General features: G+C 38.7%; 1 protein-coding gene across 1 annotated transcript; it reads right to left on the reverse strand.

Moving 5' to 3' along the window:
* Nucleotides 1-11,707: 11,707 nt before the first annotated feature.
* Nucleotides 11,708-15,556, reverse strand: LOC122965685. Its single transcript, XM_044329862.1, has 3 exons — nucleotides 15,425-15,556; nucleotides 12,556-14,565; nucleotides 11,708-11,746 (listed from the first exon to the last, which is right to left on the reverse strand). The coding sequence occupies exons 2-3, from the start codon at nucleotides 14,365-14,367 to the stop codon at nucleotides 11,708-11,710; spliced, it is 1,851 nt and encodes a 616-aa protein (XP_044185797.1). The 5' UTR covers nucleotides 14,368-14,565; nucleotides 15,425-15,556.
* Nucleotides 15,557-26,500: the final 10,944 nt, after the last annotated feature.

The raw sequence follows: 26,500 nt of genomic DNA on the forward strand, positions 1-26,500 counted from the left end.
TGCAGCTATTTTATCATCAGTTTATCATTGAAGTCAGAACTTTAGTCAGACTTTAGATAGAAAGATGTGTATTTAGTCTCTTTAGTCTCTTTAAGTGCAGCTTAAAAGCCCTTTTTGATGATCTGGCACTGTTTGGTAACTTGTTCCATTCCTCAGAAACCCTGAACATAACTGTACGTTTTAGTAACTTAGTCTTGTGTTGAGGGATATCTAACAGTTGTTTCATCACAGACCGAGTGTCGTGTGTGTGTGTTTCACTTCAGTTGAGCTGAAAAAGACGCAGGTCTACCTGAAGACACAGCTTTAGTACATGAAAACAAGCAGATTGAACCGTAATCTGTCTTCTACAAAGCGCCATTACAGTCTCTCATGCATTTAATTAACACCAGTAGCGGGTTCACAGCCAAGAGCAGTTCTAGCAGCACTATTCTGGACTAGTTGAAGTTTTTTGAGATGTGTTTTGTTAGCAGTGGACCATATGACTGAACAATAGTCAAGATGAGACAACACTAATGACTCAACAACACTTCTCATGTTTTCTTGAGAGACAACAGTAGAACACATCTTGCTGATTGTAATGCCCTCTTTCATTTTCTTAACAATATTGTTAATATGCAGTGACCAAGACAGCTCTTGATCAAGTGTAATTCCTAAAAATCTGATCTGTTTAACTTGATCCAGTTTGATGTCTTGTATAGAGAGGCGGAGCTGTAGATCTGGAGCCCATCTCCTGCTTCCTCTAATTATCATTGATTTTGAGTTTGGTATGTTCAAAATCATTTTGTTGTCAATGACCCAGTCATACACAGCTTCTAGCTCAGCTCCTAATATACTGGTTAAGTCATTACAATCACCAGCAGAGTGATATACAGTCATGTGATCTGCATACATAACAATGGAAGACTTTCTTAAAACAAGGGGCAAATCATTTACAAAGATAGAAAAGAGGAGCCGACCAAGGACGCTACCCTGCAGCACTCCACAGTCAACGTCTCTGAAGTTGGAAAAGCAGCCATTGTAATAAACTTTTTGTCTTCTGCCAGATAGATAAGTTCTTATCAGAGAAAGAGCCAAATCTGAGAGGCCATAACATTTAAGTTTGTCAACCAGCAAATCGTGACTGACGTCAAAGGCGGCAATGAAATCCATAAACACAACACCAACTAACTTATGCTCATCAAGTTCTTTGCACCAGTCATCTGTCATGTGAACAAGAGCCGAGGTGGTAGAATAACCCGGTCTATAAGCATGTTGACTCTGAGTGAGCAGCTGATTATCCTTAAAGTATTCTTGAATCTGTTCATGGAGAATTTTCTCCAAGATGTGGCTCAAGACAGGCAGCGAACTAATAGGTGTGCTGTTCTCTGCATTGACACTTTTGTTTCTTATTTTGGATTCTTTCCACTGAGATGGAAATACACCACTTATGAGACACCTGTTCACTATGTGACATATGGCAGGAGAGATGTACCTGGCAGCTATTTTAAGCAGTCTGACATCCATGTTGTCTGTTCCAGGAGAAACATCTTCAGAGAGAGATGACAATAAACTCTCAACCTCTTCAACAGTAACTGTGACGAAACTGAGTGAACATCGTTTGTCTTTCATGATTCTGTCTTTAATAAGAAAACATGACAAAGACGGGCCTTCATACCAGCTGTGTGTCTCATTAAGGGGGCATGCCTGTCTGCTAGTTGGCTGAAGATGTCAGTGAACTTGGATAAAGCAGTCTCAGGGTCTGATTCCTTACGTACCTCTGCCCACTGAGCCCTCTCAATATCTCTGATGTAACGGGCTTCATCAAACGTCTCGTATGACCTCTGAAAGATAATCTCTTGTTTAAGTTTGGGCACATTTCTCTCCACAGTGAGGGCGATGAGATCATGATCACTACAACCTGTGGGTGTTGAGGTAGGTAGTGAGCAGAGTCTCTGTCATTGTAGAAACAGCTTCTTTTAATGTTTTATAAAGTAGTTAAAAACTATTTGGGCACCACCTTGGCCCACTGGGGCATGGGACCAGGTCAGGGTGGGCCCCACTGGGGCATGCAGTGGGCCACTACAGTGGTGTCCACTATGGGCCCTAGTGGGGCCCATAGTGGACACCACCTGGTCCCATGCCCCAGTGGGGCCCGCCCTGAGCCCCAAGGGGTGGGCTGAGTGTGGGCCCACTGGGGCCAATGATGGGCCCACTGCATGCCCCAGTGGTCCAAGGTGGGTTGTGTGGGCCCCACTGGGGCCCATTGTTGGCCCACTGCATGCCCGAGTGGGGCCCACACCCAGCCAAAGGTGTGGGCTGAGTGTAGGCCCCACTGGGGCCAATGATGGGCCCACTACATGCCCCAGTGGGCCAAGGTGGGTTGTGTGGGCCCCACTGGGGCCCATTGTTGGCCCACTGCATGCCCCAGTGGGGCCCAAACCCAGCCAAAGGTGTGGGCTGAGTGTAGGCCCCACTGGGGCCAATGATGGGCCCACTGCATGCCCCAGTGGGGCCCAAACCCAGCCAAAGGTGTGGGCTGAGTGTAGGCCCCACTGGGGCCAATGATGGGCCCACTGCATGCCCCAGTGGGCCAAGGTGGGTTGTGTGTGCCCCACTGGGATCCATAGTGGGCCTGCACAGGCATGTTTGCCGGGTGTGCCCACTGAGCCCTCCCACTATCACTGATGTAAGTGGCTTGTAAAATATTCTCATGTTTAAGTTTGGGCACATTTCTCTTCACAATGAGTTGAATGAGATTATGATCACTACAAAATGTGGGTGTTGAGGTAGGTAGTAAGCAGAGATCTGGGACATTTGTATAGATATGATCAATAATTGTTGATGAATTAGCCATCGTCTCCCTGGTAGGACAATTCACCACTTGTGTTATACCACATTTAGTGGCGACAGAATCAATTCTCTCCTTCAAAGGAGACTTTTTGGCCCAATCAATGTTGAAGTCTCCCAGGAGGAAAATGTCCATGTTTTCTCTGGACACTCTTTCTATTATTTCACAGATTTTATCCAAATATGGTTCGTCAGCACTTGGTGGTCTGTAACAACACCCCACTAAAACTGGTTTATCATCAGCCAGTTGAATCTGAACCCAAATAATCTCTATATCAGAGCGCATTAAGTCTGGCCGTAATTTACTTGGGATCTGATTTTGAATATAGAAAGCTACACCACCCCCTTTGTTGTTTCTATCTCTTCTGTACAAACTGTAACCTTTAATATATATTTCACTGTCATCAAAACTGGAGTCTAAATGTGTTTCGGAGAGTGCCAACACATGGATATGAAAAATTGTTAATATATGATGAATCTCGTGAATCTTATTTCTAAGACTACATATGTTCAAATGAGCCAGAGATAATTTTTGGTCCAGAGACTCGGGAACGTGAATCTCTGGATGAGGAGAGTCAGGATTGGGAGCTGAAGAAGCCATGGTTATCAAATTGCAATAACAGAATGAGCTGATTATCAGATGAACAGATACACGTTCCTCTGAGCTCTTGGTTTGACTTCTAATTTGTCTCTGGCAGCCCACAGCTGATGGTGTCAGAGAAGTCTTTGTCGATGTACCGTATCTTCAGTAGATGAAGGCAGCCTGCAATCGCCACACTATCAAGACCAGCCAGGGTCCCTATAAGACACACAAATAGAATTATTATAACAATACACTGTCAGAGGGAAATGTACTTTTACTGCTCTGCATTTAACTGGCAGCTTTAATTACTGGTTATTTTACAGATTAAGATTTTACATAAAAATCATGATAATCTTATAAAATCCAATTAAATAAATAAATACTTAGTTGGACATATTTTAAAAAATAAATGAATAGCAGAAATATTAAAAAGGTTAATTTATAATGCTGACAACGCCACCTAGGGGTTAAAGAAAGGCAGAGCAGATTGCTTTTAAAATCAGGGGTGAGCAGATTTAAAACTTAAAATTTTTAAAAAGGTTTGTTACCATAAAATGATAAAAACAGGTAAAAGGCAACTATAAGTCCTAAAGTGTTCCTTAAGAGTTGAGGCCCTCTCACTGGTTCTGGGGAAACAGAAAATAACCACCAGTATCCTGAAGATACACCAAGCAGTTGGCTCCCGGTCTGAAAAGTGAAGCTTATGTGGAAGTGCTTTAAACCTGCATTCTGTATAACGGCCAGCAGGGGGCGACTCCACTGAATACATAGAGATGTCTGATTGTATGGAAGTCTATGACAAAATGACCCTACTTCTCACTTGATTTATTACCTCAGTAAACAGTTTCCTAATGAGTTTATGGCCTCAATTGCTAGTTTCAAGTCTTCTTCAATACAGCATGATGTTCATTTTATAAATTATGTTCCCATTTAGAATAAAATGGACAATAAAGCAGCGTATGATTCAGGGCAGGGCTACATTGTGATTGACAAGTTGCTACCATGCCGATAACTTTGGTCAGACAAAGTCACCATGGTGTAACCCCAGATTAACAGAGTATAGGTGTAGCTGTTACTATTTCAGTGTGTTTTCAGTTCATGAAAGTTAATTGTAACATTTTGGTTGCTTAAAAATGTCTTTTTCAGCGTTTGGTTGAACCATAAGACCCTCTAAGGAGTCGGATGTTCAGTTTTTCTGGTAAGTAATTTTGTTTTAATGTTTTTAAGCCTGTTTTTTGCTAATGGAAAGAGTCAAAATGCAAATTCAAGGTTTCAAAACAGGTGTCCACAAACCAAGGGGTGACATCACAGTGGCTATATCCATTGTTTTTTACAGTCTATGAGATTTACTACCTCTTGCCTTTTAGCCAGCCTTCCCAGTGTCCATTGCAAAACAATGACAATAAATACTCACGTTTCACGCTGATTGGACACAGGCTGCTGTGCTTCAGGCTTCTGGGTTGACTCGTCTTCTGGTCTGGGGGTTCAGCTCTGGACGGCTCGCAGTTCTGTGTTGTCAGTCGTTCTTCATCTGTTCTTTAAAACATGCAATAACAAAATAAAACATGCATAAAACCTCATAGCACTGACTGTTTCCAGAGGTCAGTACTCACAGCAAAGTTCAGTATTTCCAGCCACTAGGAGATTGCTAGGGATGTACTTGAAACCTCTTTATCCATAACGTCTATTTTTTAAAAAAACTGAGAATTTCAGTTCTTTTTGTAAATTTACAGGGTTGCAGCATTTATATATAGGCTGTCTGAATATTTATAATCGGCCCAGAGCAGCATATTACCAGTGGTCATCCTAACTGAACCACAATTGTGACCAAGTGAGTTTTTTCATTATGAATTACTATGTTGCCTGTGAACACAAATTAGTGTAAATACTTTTCACAAGTGGTTCTTTATTATCCACACATACAATTTTTGCCTGAATACACTCAGAACTCCTCAGAAGCATGTCTAAGCCTAACACAAGAGAGACTGTTATACATATACTGTCAAATATATATACTGTATTAACAACATAACAGCAAACCACACTGCATGTAAGATGTAACATTATGGTCCAACCAGCTCAGAGGAAGTGTACCAAATGATAGCTTGTTAGGTGGATAGAGGAGGAGAAGAAAAAAGGCTCATTTATTTGTTGTATTATTCTGTACATGTTACTTGTTGCTGTGTGTATTGTAACATTAAAGCACGCAGAGTTTACTTGTTTGTAATGAAAACTTTGTGAATGAGAAAATGCTGAAAGTGACAGAGGGACCACATGAAGGAGCACCTGTGGAAGAAGTATTCATATCTATTATTTAAGTAAAAGTAGCAGTACGCAGTACAACAATATAAAAAAACTCCATAACAAGTAAAGTTCCTGCATTTAAAATCCTACTTTAGTAAAAAAGTTTATGAACTTAAGTTGGTAACAATAGAGCATAATAAACGCTTAAAATAGGAAATAGGAATATAATGACAACAATGGCTTGATGTTTTCACAGACCTTTTGTTCAAGGGAGAGGAAATTATTTCAAGATGATTTTTAACATGATTAATGTAAAGCAGGAAAAAAAATGGTTTACTTCCATTAAATTTAGTTGACGGTTTTAACATGTGGCTAAAAGAGAAGCTTAAGTCCTCTTTCCTGTAGTGAGTGAAACAAAGATCAAAGCATTAAGAAATCTGTTAAGATGAATGAGAGTTAATGTCTGTGACGTGTTTCCACAGTTTCATAATGTAGTCAGATACCAGAGCAAATGACTTAAGTTCTCGGTATGAAAACCACAGAAAGCACCAGGAAGTCCCTGGATTGCAGTTCATGCCATGGCATGGCAGTCAAAAGTATGACGTGGAACCACTCACTGACATGCGCAGTAGTCGGGCTCACAGTACAAACTCAAATGTTGATTTACCATAAAGCAAAATAACTTTACTCTCATCACATGTCAAAAACTCATCTGTTTATAAGTGTATCTTATTTAAATTGACCCAAAATGACCTTTATAGCCCTGCAATAAATCCCACATCATCCACGACAGTCATACAACGTATACATTCCTTACATCTGCTAATGTATAACAATGTTCTATATAATATAATCTTTCACTTTTACTTACTTACACTTTTACTTACTTTCGCTTTTAATACTTTAAGTACATTTTGCTGATAAATACTTTCATACTTTTATTTAAGTAAAGTTTCAATGCAGGACTTAAATAAATGAAACACATGTGGTGTATCAGTTTGTACTTACTGTACTTGTCCGTGGATTGAAAAGCTGAGTGGATTTAAAGCTGGACGATCAGATGCTTCGTCGACACCAACAGTGTTCACTCCGCTGTGTCTGCTTGGATTCTGACTCACCTGCAGCCTCACCCCGCGGATTTAGCTCTAAAACCCGCCCCTGTACTTTTATAATGATTATGTAATGAAGAGATGATTATTCTGGAAGGTTATGACAAACAATACCATTGTCAAGATAGATGTCAATCAAGTTTTTCTGCTTAGTGTTTGTGAACTCAGACTTTCTATAATAGCATCCTTAAAACACCACTGTGCATTACATCACTTTTTTTATTTGTATACAGTAGAAACCGCCTCTACTGATCACGGTTACATTGATCAAAAGCTGGATCAAAACAGACAGAATCATTCTTAGTCCGCTTTCTTTTTTTTTTTACTTTACTCCCATGATACACCTATGATGTGTATTTAGCGGCACCCTTAGGAGTTGCAGCACCTCCGCAAGGTGTGTGGAAGTGGGCGTGGTTATTTGTAACTGTCGTGAAACAATCAGAAAATAACGTTTTCTTCCTCTCATTCACCGGCTACCACTGCTCGCTCTCCTCGTCCACTTTCTAGCTTTCGACCACTGATTCTCTCTCTCTCTCTCTCTTTCTCTCTCTCTCTCTCTCTCTGCCTCCACCCCCGCAGCCTAAACGCACCCATCTGCTGCTGCTTGCGCAATGAAATCATGACGGGAAAAAGAAAGTAATTTTCTCTCAATGAAAAACGTCGTCTCCTTGAAGCTCATGACAAACTGCCAAAAATGAGCCAACGAGATGCAACAACAAAACAACCAGCGTTTAAACAGCTGAACTATAACAGTCAACAATGCACACACACACACACACACACACACACACACAGACAAAACGTTGCTTTATTGGATGATGTGGCTCAATAGTGGCTCAATTTTCATTAAATATCCTCAGCCACATATTCTTGAAAATATAAAATTAAATGAGCTACATTTTACAATCACAGACTATAAAACGCCTGTTATTTCAGGGATACTTGCATTTGACTTTCAGCCAACCAGCAGCAAGTTAAAATTGACAGTAGACAACCCAAAAAAGTTCATGCACAAATCATTCAGTCGTACTGCTTGTTTCCGTTTATTTGTACACAATTATTAGTTACACAAAGAGACAACTCATATATAAATATAAAGCCTGTGGATCCTCATGTTGCAGGATCACAGATAAATGTGTGTTCCTTATGAAACAAGATGTAAGAAGATCAACTGTATCGTACAGTTTTCCTCAGTTGCTTTGGCCCAATTCTCAAATGATAATCAATATTTTCAAAAACAAAAGTGAAACCTCCACACAGCGGGTCACTTGTTCACAAGATTTCTAATTCTTTTAGACAAATTGCAAATGTTTTAGCACATCTCTGCAAATTAATAAGTACAACTGTCTACTATTGGAACAGTTACCAAATCTGTATGTCTTACTGATCAAAACTAATTATGTTGCTTTTCAGTTCACTCTCAAAAAATTGTAGGAATTCTTCCAATGTATAAGTCACATGTAAAATAGTCCATTCGATTGTCAAAATCTCTCAGGCATATATTCCATAACTAGCATTGATATGGAATTTTGTGACATCTGCTAAACTGGTAAATTGCCTGTCAGGTAAAACTTGAGCATCACTAATGAAACAAAGTTTCTCAAATGTTGCATCAACCAATCACACATCCTGTCAAGTTAGATGATATTCATGATTGATGGATATTGTCAAACACATTTATAGAGCTTGACTGGAACAGAATCACTACAGTTCCTGAACATGGACGAACCTGGCCAGGTAAACAATGGACAGAGGCACCTGTCTGCTCATGGAAGAGGAGGAGGAAGATGAAATACAAACCACTGTTGTGGACCATGTAATAAAAATGGCCTTACAATGGCAGAGGCTGGTCGCTGAGTGTAGCCTAATGTAAAACCATCCACAGTGTCTTCAATTATCCAAACATTCTGCAGGGAAAACAGGTATGTACTCACTCAGTACTGTAATTATTTATGTTACAGTATTCCAGTTACAGCAATACATCAGCTAAAAGTCAATGTATGTCTGAAACTCATATTGTAAGAAATACAACACAGTACAGCAATGTAGATGTGGACTAGACGACCACCTTCTGCTGGTGGCAGAAGAGCAGTTTTTACACCTCAGCAAGAGCAAGAGATCTGTAGCGTGGTGACAGTAAATAATGCTATTAGACGAAGATGAAGAGAAGATGACCATGAAAGACCTCTATAAGGTACCATCTGAGAGAAACTGTGAAAGAGTCAAAGAGCTGTGGTACCAGTATGTACAGGTCAAGCAGTGGTGTGCACTAGTATACTGTACAGTGTTATGGGTTTTCCTTCATTATGGCCTGTATATACTTATTGAAGTTGCAGAGAATATCACAGAACATTTACTGTTTACCTTGCTGTAACTGTATGATTCTACAGTAAAATCCATTTGATATTTTGTTTACTGTATTATATAATGGAATAATGGAACTGAAAGGAAGTGAAATCCTTCACACCCTTTTGTTCATGGATGAAGCTGGTTTCAATCTGGCAAAAGACAGGAGACGTAGCTGAAACATTATAGACCACGGTGGTCATACAACACCCAACATCTCCTGACGTTCTTGGACACCTTCTACAGAGATCTTATCCCTGAGAATGAGAAAGGTTATTGTGTGCATAATAAACATTATTATTGTTGTTATTTTCTCATTGGCTGTTATTATTATTAAAGATTTTGCTTAAGTCATGATTTAAGAAAAAATGTCATTGTACAACACAAAAAGGCCACTGGATGTATTACATATATATATATATATATATATATATATATATATATATATATATAGATCAATGGAGAGATAGATAGATAGATAGATAGATAGATAGATAGTAGGGGTGTGCCCAAATACACATACATTATTCGGCAAAGTGCAAATAGTGGGTTTTATATGGATATTTGTTTCATACAAATATTTAAAAAATTATTTGTTTTCGGGAAGAGAATAAAAACATGTCAAATATCAGCGTGCAGGTCGGTTACATCACTATCTCAGTGTCTCTCCTCTGCTCCGCTGTGACGTCTATCAGCAGGTCTCAGTGAGGGGAGTCACATCCACCTGCTACATGATGCACATTTCCTTATTTGGACATCAGTCCTGGAGTTGGGGGTGTTCCCCAGAGATAAAGCTGAACTACTGACACAAGCAAAGTGCTCCCAAGAGACTCTCCATAACCTGTTGTTCCCCTTCTCCTTTCCACAAAGTTAGGTTGTGAAAAATAGGCAATAAATGAAAAGTGTAAAGCAAGAATCACCTTAAAGTTAGCTCAGTAGTCAGCACAGTTGTCTATGATCTGGGACTCCAGTTTGAGACCCGGTGTGGGGACCTCCTTCATAAGATAGTTTATTCATTAACACTTATTTTAACACTTTAATTTTCAAAAATTAAAACTGTTATAAAAACAAAAACAAGATTTTGTAAGCCTCTTTTCACTTTTATTCGAATACAAACACAAATAATTTTGCTGCTGTGTGTGTGAGGGGGGACTCCATGAATACACACATCGCCATAAATTCAGTAATTAAAAGTAAATAGTGGATATAATAGTTAATAAAAGTTTTGTAATAATAACAAAGTGGACTGGCTTCATCTCCAAAGCAACGGTGGCTGAGGCTCATGGGTAATGTCGCTGCTTCCGCCATCCATTTCTCAGAATCGAAGGTGAAATAATTAAAACTGACGGCCTTCACATTAACCTATCATATTGTTTAGTTATCAAAGACACGTTCTCATCTTTGTGTTGAGAAATGTTAAAGATATCATTAAAAGAAAACATTAACACGGTGACAGTGAGGAAAACACTTCCTGTTGGCAGGTCCTCCAGTCACCACCGATGACTGATGTGGACCACTGACTGTACTGATAAAATTAAAATAAAGAAATAAAAACAAGGATACAATCTTGTGATTAAATGTTGGGTATTGTAGCGGTTATAGTAAAAAAATAAAAAGAAAGAGTAACAAATAAGAAAAGAAATACAGCTTCTGTGCTCCTGAGTCCTGACAGAAAAATAAAAGTGAAACATACTTCCAACTGAGATATCTTCGTTTGAAAGTCTTGCTGAGTGTCACGAAAAAAAAGTATTTGTGTCCATGTACACGAAGTTATAGATTAAATTTCACCACTATTTCAAAAAGTGCAGTGAGACTGGGTTGCTACTCCACTGTAATGGATTAAATGTAAATATGTTTTAAACTGAAACATGTAAACCAAAAGACATTAGGAGAAACAGACCAGATGTTCCTGCCTCAAAAATATATCAATTAAATATCAATTTCCAAAATACTTTAAATAAAAGACATTTAAATCAAAATAAAACTTAATTAAAAACCTTCACAGCTGCTCACTCTGGGCTTTACATACAGATACTAACACAGTACATAACAAATGTTTCATTTATACAAATTAACACAGTCCATTAACTTGAATTTCAAATAAATTTCCCCCCACAATTAAAAACACAACAAAACAAAATAAAACAATTTTAATCTCCAAACTTTACCCCACATACTGGAAGAAAGGGAAAAAAGCCAGGCTGGTGTGTTTGTAGCTTGATATTAGCCTCATTGTTTTGAGTAGAGCTACAATGATTAGTGAATTTATTGATTTTGTTGCTTATCTGGGTTTGGTACCTTTTTCCACTCCACTGAAGCTCTGTATTACTGTACGTTGAAAGAAGTTAGTCTTGGCTCGAGTGATAAATAACAGTGTTTTCTGCACAGACCAAGTGGTCAAAGTGCTGCAGTATTAATAACATAGAACACACAACATAAAGAAAATAACAATAAGAGTTAAGATGAAAAAGGCTTCCTGAACAGAAAGGTTTTTAGACCTTTGTTAAAAGAGTCTATGGTCTGTGCTGCCCTCAGACGGTTAGGAAAGCTGTTCCACCATCGTGATGCAGCAAAGCAGAAGGCCCCTATGGTGCGGAGCTTAGTACTGGGGGCCCGGAGGAGCAAACTGCTGGTAGCTCTGAAGGTGGAGGTTTGTGGTATGTCTTTTACTAACGGCCATGACAGTCTCTCATGCATTTTATTAACACCAGTACGGGGTCCACAGCCAAGAGCAGTTCTAGCAGCACTATTCTGGACTAGTTGAAGTTTTTTGAGATGTGTTTTGTTAGCAGTGGACCATATGACTGAACAATAGTCAAGATGAGACAACACTAATGACTCAACAACACTTCTCATGTTTTCTTGAGAGACAACAGTAGAACACATCTTGCTGATTGTAATGCCCTCTTTCATTTTCTTAACAATATTGTTAATATGCAGTGACCAAGACAGGCGTTGATCAAGTGTAATTCCTAAAAATCTGATCTGTTCAACTTGATCCAGTTTGATGCCTTGTATAGAGAGGCGGAGCTGTGGATCTGGAGCCCATCTCCTGCTTCCTCTAATTATCATTGATTTTGAGTTTGGTATGTTCAAAATCATTTTGTTGTCAGTGACCCAGTCATACACAGCTTCTAGTTCAGCTCCTAATATACTGGTTAAATCATTACAATCATCAGCAGAGTAATATACAGTCATGTGATCTGCATACATAACAATGGAAGACTTTCTTAAAACAAGGGGCAAATCATTTACAAAGATAGAAAAGAGGAGCAGACCAAGGACACTACCCTGCGGCACTCCACAGTCAACGTCTCTGAAGTTGGAAAAGCAGCCATTGTAATAAACTTTTTGTCTTCTGCCAGATAGATAAGTTCTCATCAGTGAAAGAGCCAAATCTGAGAGGCCATAACATTTAAGTTTGTCAACCAGCAAATCGTGACTGACGTCAAAGGCAGCAATGAAATCCATAAACACAACACCAACTAACTTATGCTCATCAAGTTCTTTGTACCAGTCATCTGTCATGTGAACAAGAGCCGAGGTGGTAGAATAACCCGGTCTATAAGCATGTTGACTCTGAGTGAGCAGTTGATTATCCTTAAAGTATTCTTGAATCTGTTTATGGAGAATTTTCTCCAAGATGTGGCTCAAGACAGGCAGCGAACTAATAGGTGTGCTGTTCTCTGCATTGACACTTTCGTTTCTTATTTTGGATTCTTTCCACTGAGATGGAAATACACCACTTATGAGACACCTGTTCACTATGTGACATATGGCAGGAGAGATGTACCTGGCAGCTATTTTAAGCAGTCTGACATCCATGTTGTCTGTTCCAGGAGAAACATCTTCAGAGAGAGATGACAACAAACTCTCAACCTCTTCAACAGTAACTGTGACGAAACTGAGTGAACATTGTTTGTCTTTCATGATTCTGTCTTCAATAAGAAGACGAGACAAAGACGGGCCTTCATACCTAACAGAATGTTGTGATTCCTCAGTTTCATCAATATAATATTGATTAAGGTGTATGACAGTATCAGTGTCTTTTGTGATTAGACGTCCCTCAGATTCAATGTTGGTCACAGGAGATCGTGAGTTTCGCCCCATTAAATCATTTAATGTTTCCTGTATTTTCTTAATATCATTATCAGCCTCCCTCAGTCTCTGTTGAATATATTCTTCCTTTTTCTTCTCTGTCATTGTAGAAACAGCTTCTTTTAATGTTTTATAAAGATCTCCATAAAGACTGCCCCTTCCATTGGCAATCTTTTTTACATCATCTCTGCTTAACATTAAAGTCTTCATCTCTTCATCCATCCATGATAAATAATCTTTTTCAGCTGTGTGTCTCATTAAGGGGGCATGCTTGTCTGCTAGTTGGCTGAAGATGTCAGTGAACTTGGATAAAGCAGTCTCAGGGTCTGATTCCTTACGTACCTCTGCCCACTGAGCCCTCTCAATATCTCTGATGTAACGGGCTTCATCAAACGTCTTGTATGACCTCTGAAAGATAATCTCTTGTTTAAGTTTGGGCACATTTCTCTTCACAGTGAGGGTGATGAGATTATGATCACTACAACCTGTGGGTGTTGAGGTAGGTAGTGAGCAGAGATCTGGGACATTTGTATAGATATGATCAATAATTTTTGATGACTTGGGACCATTTTTACCAATTGTCACCCTGGTAGGACGATTTATCACCTGGGTCATACCAGAGTCAGAGGATACAGAATCAATTCTTTCCTTCAAAGGAGACTTTGTGGCCCAATCAATGTTGAAGTCTCCCAGGAGGAAAATGTCCATGTTTTCTCTGGACACTCTTTCTATTATTTCACAGATTTTATCCAAATATGGTTCCTCAGCACTTGGTGGTCTGTAACAACACCCCACTAAAACTGGTTTATCATCAGCCAGTTGAATCTGAACCCAAATAATCTCTATATCAGAGTGCATTAAGTCTGGCCGTAATTTACTTGGGATCTGATTTTGAATATAGAAAGCTACACCACCCCCATCCTTGTTTCTATCTCTTCTGTACAAACTGTAACCTTTAATATATAATTCACTGTCATCAAAACTGGAGTCTAAATGTGTTTCGGAGAGTGCCAACACATGGATATGATGAAGTGTTAATATATGATGAATCTCGTGAATCTTATTTCTAAGACTACATATGTTCAAATGAGCCAGAGATAATTTTTCGGGAACGTGAATCTCTGGATGAGGAGAGTCAGGATTGGGAGCTGAAGAAGCCATGGTTATCAAATTGCAATAACAGAATGAGCTGATTATCAGATGAACAGATACACGTTCCTCTGAGCTCTTGGTTTGACTTCTAATTTGTCTCTGGCAGCCCACAGCTGATGGTGTCAGAGAAGTCTTTGTTGATGTACCGTATCTTCAGTAGGTGAAGGCAGCCTGCAATCGCCACACTATCAAGACCAGCCAGGGTCCCTATAAGACACACAAATAGAATTATTATAACAATACACTGTCAGAGGGAAATGTACTTTTACTGCTCTGCATTTAACTGGCAGCTTTAATTACTGGTTATTTTACAGATTAAGATTTTACATAAAAATCATGATAATCTTATAAAATAGACATTGTTAATGTCCCGTGGCCGGGCCAATCCAATTAGTGAAGTAAATACTTTGTTGGAAATATTTTTAAAAGTAAGTAGTAGGAATATTAACAAGGTTAAATTAATTAAATAATGCAACGGCACCAAGCGGTTACAGAAACCCTAAGACTCTATTAAAAGGGCTGAGCAGGTTGTTTTTAATATCAGGGGTGAGCAGATTTAAAACCACAACTTAAAATGTCTTTAAAAAGGTTTGTTACCATAAAATAATAAAAACAGGTCTGGGGAAACAGAAAATAACCACCAGTATCCTGCAGATACACCATGTCTGAAAAGTTAAGCCAATGTGGAACTGCTTTAAACCTGCATTCTCTCTAACGGCCAGCAGGGGGCGACGCCACTGGCTGCAAAAAGAAGTCTGATTGTATGGAAGCCTATGAGAAAAAGATCCAGCTTCTCATTCGATTTATTACATCAGTAAACACTTTCCTAATAAGTTTACTTTCTCAGTCACTAGTTTAGAGTCTTCTTCAATACAGTGTGATGTAAATTATGGTCCCATTTAATTTAAATTTGACAATAAAGCAGCATATGCTTCAGGGCGTGGCACAACCCAATGGGTGATGTCATGGTGTCTACTTTCATTATTTTTTTTTACAGTCTATGAGATCCACCAGGTCTGATTTACCATTCGGTGTCTGACACAAAACAACAATGACAAATACTCACGTTTTTCTGGAGTGTTCGCGCTGAATGAAGACAGGCTGCGGTGCTTCAGGCTTCTGCGGTGGCTCGTCCTCTGGTTGGGGGTTCAGCTCAGGAAACCTCGCAATTCTGTGTTTGGCTGTTAGTGAAACACAATTGTGACCAACTATTAGATACTTGCCTATGGACACAAATTAGTGTCAATACTTTTGACAAGTGGTTCTTTATTATCCGCACATAAAGATGTACAATTTTTAACTGAATACACAACTCAGAACTCCTCAGAAGCATGTCTCAGCCTAACACAAGAGAGACTGTTATACATATACTGTCAAATATATATACTGTATTAACAACATAACAGCAAACCACACTGCATGTAAGATGTAACATTATGGTCCAATGGGCTGTACTCACCGTCAGTCCAACCAGCTCAGAGGAAGTGTACCAAATGATAGCTTGTTATCTGGATAGAGGAGGAGACGAGAAAAGGCTCATTTATTTGTTGTATTATTCTGTTCATGTTACTTGTTGCTGTGTGTATTGTAACATTAAATCACACACAGTTTACTTGTGTGTAATGAAAACTTTGTGAATGAGAAAATGCTGAAAGTGACAGAGGGACCACATGAAGGAGCAGCTAGGGGTGTGCCCAAATACGAATATGTTATTCGACAAAGCACAAATAGTGGTTTTTTTTTATTAATATTTGTTTCATATGAATAATGAGTAGTAATTAGTAAAAGTATTTGTTAGCGGGAAGAAAGAAAAAAAACATGTCAAATACCAGCATGTAGTTTGATTACATCACTATCTCAGTGTCTCTCCTCTGCTCCGCTGTGACGTCTATCAGCAGGTCTCAACAAGGGTCACATCCACCTGCTGCATGACGCACATTTCCTAATTTGGACATCAGTCCCGAGGTTGGGGGTGTTCCCCAGAGATAAAGCTGAACTACTGACATATGTGAAGTGCTCCCAAGAGACTCTCCACAACCTGTTGTTCCCCTTCTCTTTTCCACAAAGTTAGGTTGTAATAAATAGGCAATAAATGAAAAGTGCAAAGCAAGAATCACTTTCGAATTTCTTCCCTGCACGCTGTGCTGTTTCTGTATTATGGGTGTATAAATAAGTAGAGGTCTGTCTGCACATTTGTGATGCACTTGGTTTAGCTCAGTAGTCAGCGCAGTCATTTGTGATCTGGGAGACTTGAGTTCAAGACCTGGTGGGGGACCTCCTTCATGAGATACTTTATTCATGAACACTTTTAACACTTAAATATCCTAAAATTAAAAGTGTGATAAAAACAAAAAGTTGATTTTTACATCTATTTCCATTTTTATTTGAATACAAATACTGGGCTCTCTGCACATCCCTAGCAGCAGCAGTGGAAGAAGTATTCATATCCATGTAGCAGTACAGCAATGTAAAAATACTGCATTACAAGCAAAAGTCCTGCATTTCAAAGCCTACCAATAGAGCATAATAAACGCTTAAAAAGGCAAAAAATGTGGAATAAAATAAATCACATAATATTAAATTAAAAAAGTATGTAAATTAATAAACAATCAAAGTGATTGAAATAGGAATATGACAAAAATTACGTTTTTGACATCATTATTGTAAAGCAGGAAAAAAAGAGTTTACTTCCATTAAATTTAGGTTTTAATATTTAGCTAAAAGAGAAGCTTAAGTCATCTTTCCTGTAGTGAGTAAAACAAAGATCAAAGCATTAAGAAATCTTTTATAGATGAATGAGAGTTAATGTCTGTGACAAGTTTCCAATCTCTTGATATAATCAGATACCAGAGCAAATGACTAACGTCCTCGGTATGAAAGCACAGAAAACACCAGGAAGTCCCTGAACTGGCAGTCAAAAGCATGACGTGGAACCACTCACTGACATGCACAGTAGTCGGGCTCACAATACAAACTCAAATTTTGATTTATCATTTATCAAAATAACTTAACTCTGTCAAAAACACATCTGTTTATAAGTGTATGTCATTTAATGTATCATCCCTTACATCTGCGTATGTATAACAATGGTCTGTAAGTACATTTTGATGATAAATCCTTTTGTACTTTTATTTAAGTATGTTGTGCATTAGTTTGAACTGAATCTATTATTAAGACAAGACGGTCCTGCACCGTAGCATGACCCCTCCCAACCCAGGTAGGTGGGTGTTAAAAATACCCATTTTTTATATACCTGATTTATGTAATAGCAGGTTTTATGCTCAGTATAAGGTCCCATTCCAACAAATCTTTTATTTGCCAGATTTTATCATCTCTATCAAAATTGACTTTTTTTTAATGATATTAGACACCTGGCTTAATGTTGGTGACTCGCCCCCCTGATAGAATCCGCACCCCCCAATTTCTCCTTTTTCAACCGTCCCAGAAGGACTTTCAGTTATAATAACAACTTCAATTGCTCGCTCATCTCATTCGGTGACTTTTCATCCTTTGAGTCATTGTGTTTATATTCTTCCATTAGAGGGAACCTTAAAACTCTGTGCATTTTAATCTAAAGACCCCTTAAATCTGTGTCTGGCTTTCTTGAACAGTTCTCTGAACTCCTCTCTATTGTAATGGCACACTATGATAAACAGCATGTTTGCTGTCCATAGAGTTTTTACACATTGTTGATTTTTAACCAACAAAATTAAAAGCTTTTAATTTAAGTAGAACTGTCACAGTGCCTACTCACAACAAGGGCCACACTCTTGATCTTGTCCTTTCACGTAGTGTTTCAATAGACAATATACTATGCAAAGATGTTAGTGTCTCTGACCACAAATGCATAATGTTCACATCTGTGGTCCGAAATAATCCGTCCGATAATAGGTCAAACCCTGTATGCTCTCGCATTTTTAATACTTCCCCTGCGGCCAAATTCACAGATCTCCTGTCTTCTTCAGTTGACAGTGGCTCAAGTCAAGATGTCGATACAGTCCTGAATATCACTATTTACTGGTTCTGTCCCTGAACCCTTATTTTAACAATGTAACCCTTTCTGAAAAAACCCTCTTTAGATCCTAACTCCCTGGATGATTTCAGACCTATTTCCAAACTTCCCTTTCTTTCTAAGGTTCTAGAAAAAGCTGTTGCTGAACAATTGATTTCTTTTTTAAACAGAAATTGACCCTTTGAGACGTTCCAGTCTTGATTTATGGCAAACGACAGTCCAGAGATGGCACCCCTTAAAGTAATGGATGATCTGCTGGTTGCCGTTGATTCTGGAGGATCTTCAGTTTTAGTTCTTAGATCTTCGCGCTGCATTCAACGTTGTCGATCATTCTATTTTATTGGAACGTCTCAAACACTGGGTTAGCATCTCTGGTTCAGTTTTAAAGTGGTTTTATTCTTACTTACAAGATAGATCTTTTAGTGAAGATGACCTGCGGGGTACCTCAGGGGTTTGTCCTTGGACCACTTTTGTTTCTCTCTACGTTACCCCTGGGGCATGTCATCCACAGGCATAATGTGAGCTTCTATTCTTATGCAGATGACACTCAATTGTACCTCTCTTTTAACCCCAATGTTTTTTTTAAAAATCAAATTAATACACTCAACGACTGCATCCTTGATCTCAAATGCTGTATGGCCCAGAACTTCCTGCAGCTAAATGTTGATAAGACTGAGGTAATTATTATCGGCCCTGGCAAAGTTAATGCTTATACTTCAAAACATCTGAGCTATCTGTCCCAAAATATAGCCTAAAACTGTAAGAATCTTGGTGTCATCTAATCACCTCAGCTTGAACAAGCACCTTAACACAGTTGTCCAGTCTTTGTTTTTTGCAGCTCAGGAGACTCTTCAAGATCAGTTCAATTTAATCCAGTAGAAATCTGGAGACTGTCATACATGCTTTTATTTACTGTCATTTGAATTGTTGTAACTCTCTCTACGCGTCTGCACCAACAGAGTCAACATAAATTACAGCTTGTCCAAGTAAATTTTAGAATTGAGATTTTTAAGATATTACGGACTTAAGATATTATTGATAACTTTTAAGGCCCGCTCTGGACTCACAACCAAGTACATCTCAGATCTTCTGACACCACATGTACCCATCACAACCTGAGGTCCTCAACCAAGGCTCTGCTAGCCATTCCACGATCTGGGCTGAGGACCAAGGGTGACCGGGCCTTTTCTGTTAGGGCCCCCACTCTCTGGAACAACCTGAGGAGATCAGACTGGTGAGCTCCTTGTCCTCTTTTAAATCCCTGTTATAAGTGTGTTTTTAAAGGGCTTGTGGTCTGAATTCACTTTCATCTTTTAAGTCATTACTTAAAACCTATTATACAAAGTCATCATTTTAAATCTCATTTTATTGGTTATTGATTATTAGAATGATTTTATATTGTTTTATTTTACTTATTTTACTCCTTTTGCTTCTTTATTTCTTTCCCAATGTTGTATTAAACTGTTTTTAAATGGTCTTTACTGTTGTTTGTCTACCACTTTTATTTTGTCTTGTAAATAAAAAGGATGCTTTTGATTGAAAGTGCTATATAAATAAAGTTTATCATTATTTACTTACTTAGCTACTGTATGTGTCCGTGGATGTCACCTGAAGCCGGAGCGAGAGGAAGATGCAGATTGTTCGAGGAGTGTCGGGGAAAAGCTGAGAGTGGATTTAAAGCTGGATCATCAGATGTCAACACCAAGAATGTTCTCTCAGCAGTGTCTGCTTTGAATCTGACTCACCTGCAGCTTCACCTTACAGAGTTAGCTCTAAATCCCGCCCCGTACATTTAGATTAGATTAGATTAGATTCCACTTTACTGTCATTGTGTAGAGTACCAGTATGAAACCAATTAAATGCAGTTAACCAGAAGTGCAAAAACTACAGTGTTACAGTATTTACAGATGAAGGAAAGTAAGTGCTACAGCATAAGAGATGCTATATCTTCCAATATGTACAGTGATGAAAACAATGACAGTGGAGTTACAATATACAAATATGTATATGAATAATTTATAATGAACTTATTGTCATGGTGCTGTTTGTTTTGGTGTCTGGTTTTTTGTTTGGGTTTGTCCTGTATTTCCTTTTTCCTCGTCCCTCTCAGGGTGTGTCTGGCTTCACTATCAGGCACACCTGACGCCTGCACTACAAAGCACGTTCAACATACCTAGGATATCTTTTCGTTACCTGGCTCAATGAACCTAACATTGGTCGTCCAGATAACCAGAACTATGAAGCTGATTATCAACCTGTTCAGTCAACTCTGGGTTTTCCAGCTACAGGCGTCTTCATGTGAAAGAGGCGGGTTTTTTAATTATGAGCGACATCATCAGAACCATGAATGAAGTTCTTCATGATATGAGATGAAACGGTGAAACCAAGAACCTGCGGAAAACTTCTGTTTTGGCAACAGCCAAAGGTCATATTCAACCAAGTGAAATGTAAACGATCCTGTAATCATACAACAGAATAAGAAGATGTAGAAACACTGGCAATAATTTCTACATATGAAAAGTAGATTACTGCTTAGAATACATGTAGGAATTATTATATATGACTTAAGTATAGAGAGTGTTTTTTGCTATTTAGTTGGATGATGAAGAAACCATCTGAATATGTCACATTAAAAGACAAATTTAATGTAACGTCAGACTGTTTCTGCTACTGAAGCAAAGAGTGTAAAAGTAGTTAATAACTGATGAGTCTATCTGACTGAAATGTTGCTTTATAATCACGGAGATAAAGTAAACTTTGCACAATTGAAATGCAGCTAAAATCATCATCATGTGATTAGTGTCATAAACTATCTCTCTGTTTGTTAGAAGCTCTGAACCAGAGTGGAAATAGAAAGTCTGAAACAATAAAATGTTTCCACTGACCTATCAAAATATATATCGACCTTTTTTACTTGTCACTTCATTATAAACTCAGGACTTTTGTCCATGTCAGGATCCTGTAGGAATGATGACTCCAGTGATCTGATTGGTCAGCGGTCGCAGTGTTGACAGGTTGTGATCCGATCCTCTGACGTTAACCTGCTCCGGAGCTCATCAGTAACCAGATTATTCTGTTGTAGTCGGTAACTATGAGTCCCTGATGATTCCCTTGCCTCTTTGAGTTTTCTTTTCTTGTTATTTAAGAGTATGGACTGACCTGAGTTTTTGCCTGTGTATAGTTTTCCAGTGTGTCTCGCCTGCAGTCTCCAGTCCTGCTGTTTTTTTGGTGCTCAGCCTCGGTGGTCAAGTTGCCACCTCATCTGCAACGCCAGCCACCTCCTCCAGCCTCTTGCCTTTTTTCATTGAGACATTATTTTTTTCAATAAACACCCCAAGAACTGTCCTTGCTTCTGTCTCTGCATTTTGGGATACTGGTTGTAACAAACAATACCATTGTCGAGATAAACAGTCGATCAAGTTGTTGACACAGGACACGGCAAGAGGTAGAAGCAACAGAAGTGACTTCTAGCCCTTCTCCACAACAGGCACTGAATGACCTGGAGCCTCCCCTAACCTGAGCTTGTAACAACCTGTAAGGTCTAAGATTCAGGTTCTGCTTTGTGTTTCCACTGTTTGTCAAACCGGAACATCTCTGTCCACAGAGGGACAAACATCCTCATCTTGTGCTGTTTGGTAGGAGAGTGTGGAAAAAGTGTTGCTGAAGCGATTTAACTTTTACATTTAGATGTAAAAGTTAAAAATATCAACTTTTAAACGTTGATATTGTTAAATTATTAGCAGAGCTCTCTGGCCTCTGTGACGCCTCTGTCTGTTTTCCTCCTCAGTCGGCAGCGGAGCAGCGACCACAGGAACATCAGCGGTTCCTCTGAGGTATGTTGTCTGTCGCACTCTGCCGCCATTCTGCATCTTTCTTCTTCATTTGATTCAGCTCCTCGTCTGTGAATGCCAGAGTTGTGTTGAAGACTGACCCCTGCCTTAAACTAAACCCAAACACTTATCACAAACAGAATCAGAACCAGGTTTATTGTCAAGTTTGCACAATTTGCCTTGATATTATGATGCACAACAATCAAAAAGTAGAAGGTAAGAGAAAACAAAACTACCACATAAGACAGGTGATATAACTATATTAATACAATTTTACAATTAAAAAGTAAAATATGTAATATTTAAGAGCTTAAATATTTAAGAGAGTAAATATATAAGAGCTTTTGAGTTTAAAAGAGATTGTACAAGATATTGACTGGAAACGTGCAGATGTTCACAGTATAAACAGTATAAACTGTATAATGGTTAATGTAATGCCCCATTGTTCAGTGTGATGGATTCACAGATGCGGAGGTGAATATAATGTGTAGTGTCCAAGGTGGGGTAGAGTCCATGTCAGTGGAGGTCCCAGGCCTTGTTGATGAGGCTCTAGTTGGGAAGAAACTGTTCTTGTGGTGTGAGGTGGTGGTCTTGACCTTGTCCTTGACAGTTGCAGCAGCGTACCAGATGTGACAGAGGAGGCGAGGATGGACTCCATAATGGCAGTGTAAAAGCTCACCATCACTGACTTAAACAGGTTGAACTTCTGCAGCTGCTGCAGGAAGTTCATCCTCTGCTGAGCTGATGATGATGATGATGATGATGATGATGGTGATGATGATGATAACTATGGTCGAACATTAAAATGACTCACCTTCACCTCACAATCTTTATGCTACGTTAACGTCTTGTTAGAGTTATTGTAGCTACGGGTTCCTGACTTACAAACCGTGTTCACGTTAACATGCAAGTTGTAATTATAAGTGGGAAGCTCTAATATTTTCCACCTGGTGCTAAATAACACGGAAGTACACGAAATCCAAACAAACATGGACGCCGCACATCAGCCCCAGACCAACCTTCAAATGTATCAAACCCTGATTTAATAGATATGAGGTTATATTGTCAATGCAGGTGTTTTAATCTTTACATGAACAAGTCATCACACAGTTGTCTTGATTTCGTGAACGCTGACATTAGTCATGCACATGACAGAATGTGATTGGATGATTGTTGCAGAAATGCACCCTGGGACTTGTAGTTTACTTCTCCTGGACCTTTTTATGTTCACAGGCTCGGACGGTTCACATTTTTTATCATCTTTTGTTCTGATGATGATTTAATCAGGAGAGTTTCATGTTGATCAAAGACTTGTCTAACGGAGGGATGAGACTTTTACTGGACTATATAGATATAAGTGTGTTTGTTTATATGCTGTATATACAGCAGCGTCTTGCTGCCAACATGGCAATTCTTATTGTTGCTCAAGTTCTTGTTGAAACCAGAACTTTTCTCATTTAAACATCATATTTGTCGTGTTATTCTGACATATTTTCTCATTTTCACTGGATACTGTAGTTTATCAGCTCTTCATTAAAGCGATATCATGTTTACACTGTATAAAATATATAAACCCAAGACTCTGTTCTCTATGGCTGCACCATTACATCAAATAATATGTTAGATACCATTTCATACATATTTCACCCACATTCAGTCAGACACATTTTGTCTTTTCTAAACTTTGCTAACTGCAATTGAATTTTAAATAAAGTTTAGTGAGTTTGAACAATGTTTGGCTGCACAGCATGAATGTATTTATGCAGGACTGAAGAGGTTAAATGCTCCTCATGTGTGCTCTGTTCATCTGCGCTGCATCCTTTTATTATCTGCTGAACCATCTACTCATCATTTTTGATCAATAATATATTTTAGATTTAATTAATATAAAGATTTACGGTATGTAAAGTTGTCTCATCATTAATCGTATATGCTTGTTTTTATATTTATATGTTTCTACTCTAAAAGGAGATATAGATGTCCAAGCAGGACAGACACACACACATGATTTCACAGATTAACTTCCCTTGTTTGTATATTTCTACCATAAAAAGTTGACTTCCTCATGCAGCCCAGGAACAGCAGAGTGGAGAGTGTGTGTGTGTGTGTGTGTGTGTGAGTGTGTGTGGAGGGCGTGTGTGTGTGTGTGTGTGTGTGTGTGTGTGTGTGTGTGTGTGTGGAGGGCGTGTAGGGTAATGATGATAGGTTTATTACATCCTTATTATTATATCCTTATATCACAGATAATTCCCTCCTTTCAAAATGATCCTCTTTTAAATTCCTTTTATAAGTGTGTTTTTAGAGGGCTTGTGGTCTGAATTCACTTTCATCTTTTAAGTCATTTCTTACATTAACGTTTACATTTTTCATTTAGCAGACGCTTTTATCCAATGCGATGTATATATATATGAGACTGATACAACACAAGCAGGGATCTAGTCAGGAGACAATCACATGAGTAAGAGCCATAAAGCTGAAGTTTGGGCCCGATAGGACGTAGATGCCAACAAGCAGCACAACAAGCCGATGATTAGAGTGCATAGAAGCATGTTGTTGTTTTTCTTAAAACCTATTATACAAAGTCATTATTTTAAATCTCATTTTATTGGTTATTGATTATTAGAATGATTTTATATTGTTTTATTTTACTTATTTTACTCCTTTTGCTTCTTTATTTCTTTCCCAATGTTGTATTAAACTGTTTTTAAATGGTCTTTACTGTTGTTTGTCTACCACTTTTATTTTGTCTTGTAAATAAAAAGGATGCTTTTGATTGAAAGTGCTATATAAATAAAGTTTATCATTATTTACTTACTTAGCTACTGTATGTGTCCGTGGATGTCACCTGAAGCCGGAGCGAGAGGAAGATGCAGATTGTTCGAGGAGTGTCGGGGAAAAGCTGAGAGTGGATTTAAAGCTGGATCATCAGATGTCAACACCAAGAATGTTCTCTCAGCAGTGTCTGCTTTGAATCTGACTCACCTGCAGCTTCACCTTACAGAGTTAGCTCTAAATCCCGCCCCGTACATTTACATTAGATTAGATAAGACTCCACTTTACTGTCATTGTGTAGAGTACAGCATAAGAGATGCTATATCTTCCAATATGTACAGTGATGAAAACAATGACAGTGGAGTTACAATATACAAATATGTATGTAAATAATTTATAATGAACTTATAATGGTTATAACAAACAATACCATTGTCCAGATAAACAGTCGATCAAGTTTTTCTAGTTTCAGTTTGTGAACTTTCTATAATAGCATCCTTAAAACGCCACTGTGCATTACATCCTATGTAACTAAGTATATATATATTGATAAAGCAAGACAAGTGATTAAAACAAAGACACATATGACACAGACGTTCTCACTCCCAACTCGTCACATACTGAAGCTTGGTCAGGACCCCTTGCCGTCACTTTTTAACACACTGGGTACCCCTTTAGCATCATTTTTCAACATGCAGGGTAGTCCGATAGACCCCACAGAAGTCTCGCTCCACCCTCCACTAGAACTCCCACAATGTCTCAAATAGATGCCATGACACTGATGACGTCTATATAAGGTGACAAATTTCCATATTTGGTGGATGGCTCTAGATAAATAGATGGCAAACACTGGACTTTGCTGCAGGAGACTGCTATTCGCTTCCAACTGCAGCCTTAACTGGTTGGGACAGTTTTTAACCCAAACCATGATCCCCTAACCCTAACCAAGTGGTTTTTATGTTTAAACCTAACCAGACCTTAACCACAGCGTTGTCACACCATAAAATATGGTTATTTTTTAACAGTGACTGCTGTGATACTGCACATTACAAAATGACGCTAAAGGGGTACCCAGTGCGTTAAAAGGTGATGTCAAGGGGTCCTGACCAAGCTTCAGTATGTGACGAGTCGGGAGTGTGGGAACGTGTTGACACAGGACAAGGAAAGAGAAGCAACAGAAGGGACGTCTAGCCCTTTTCCACAACAGGCACTGAATGACCTGTAACCCGGAGCCTCCCCTAACCTGTGCTTGTAAGAACCTGTAAGGTCCAAGTTTCAGGTTCTGCTTCGTGTTTCCACTGTTTGTCAAACCGGAACATCTCAAATATTTGTCACTGAAAAGTGACAAAATGAATTTACTTTTACATTTAGATGTGACGACTTTTAAACATCGATATCGTTAAATTATTAGCAGAGCTCCACCCACAGTTGTAGTTTGACAGAACAGAGACCGACTCCAAACCAAAAAACAACTATCAGCTTGTTCCAGCTCTTCATTAAAGCAATATCATGTTTACACTGTATAAAA

The sequence above is a fragment of the Thunnus albacares genome, chromosome 16 (genome assembly GCF_914725855.1).
Source record: "Thunnus albacares chromosome 16, fThuAlb1.1, whole genome shotgun sequence".
NCBI classification, from domain to species: domain Eukaryota; kingdom Metazoa; phylum Chordata; class Actinopteri; order Scombriformes; family Scombridae; genus Thunnus; species Thunnus albacares.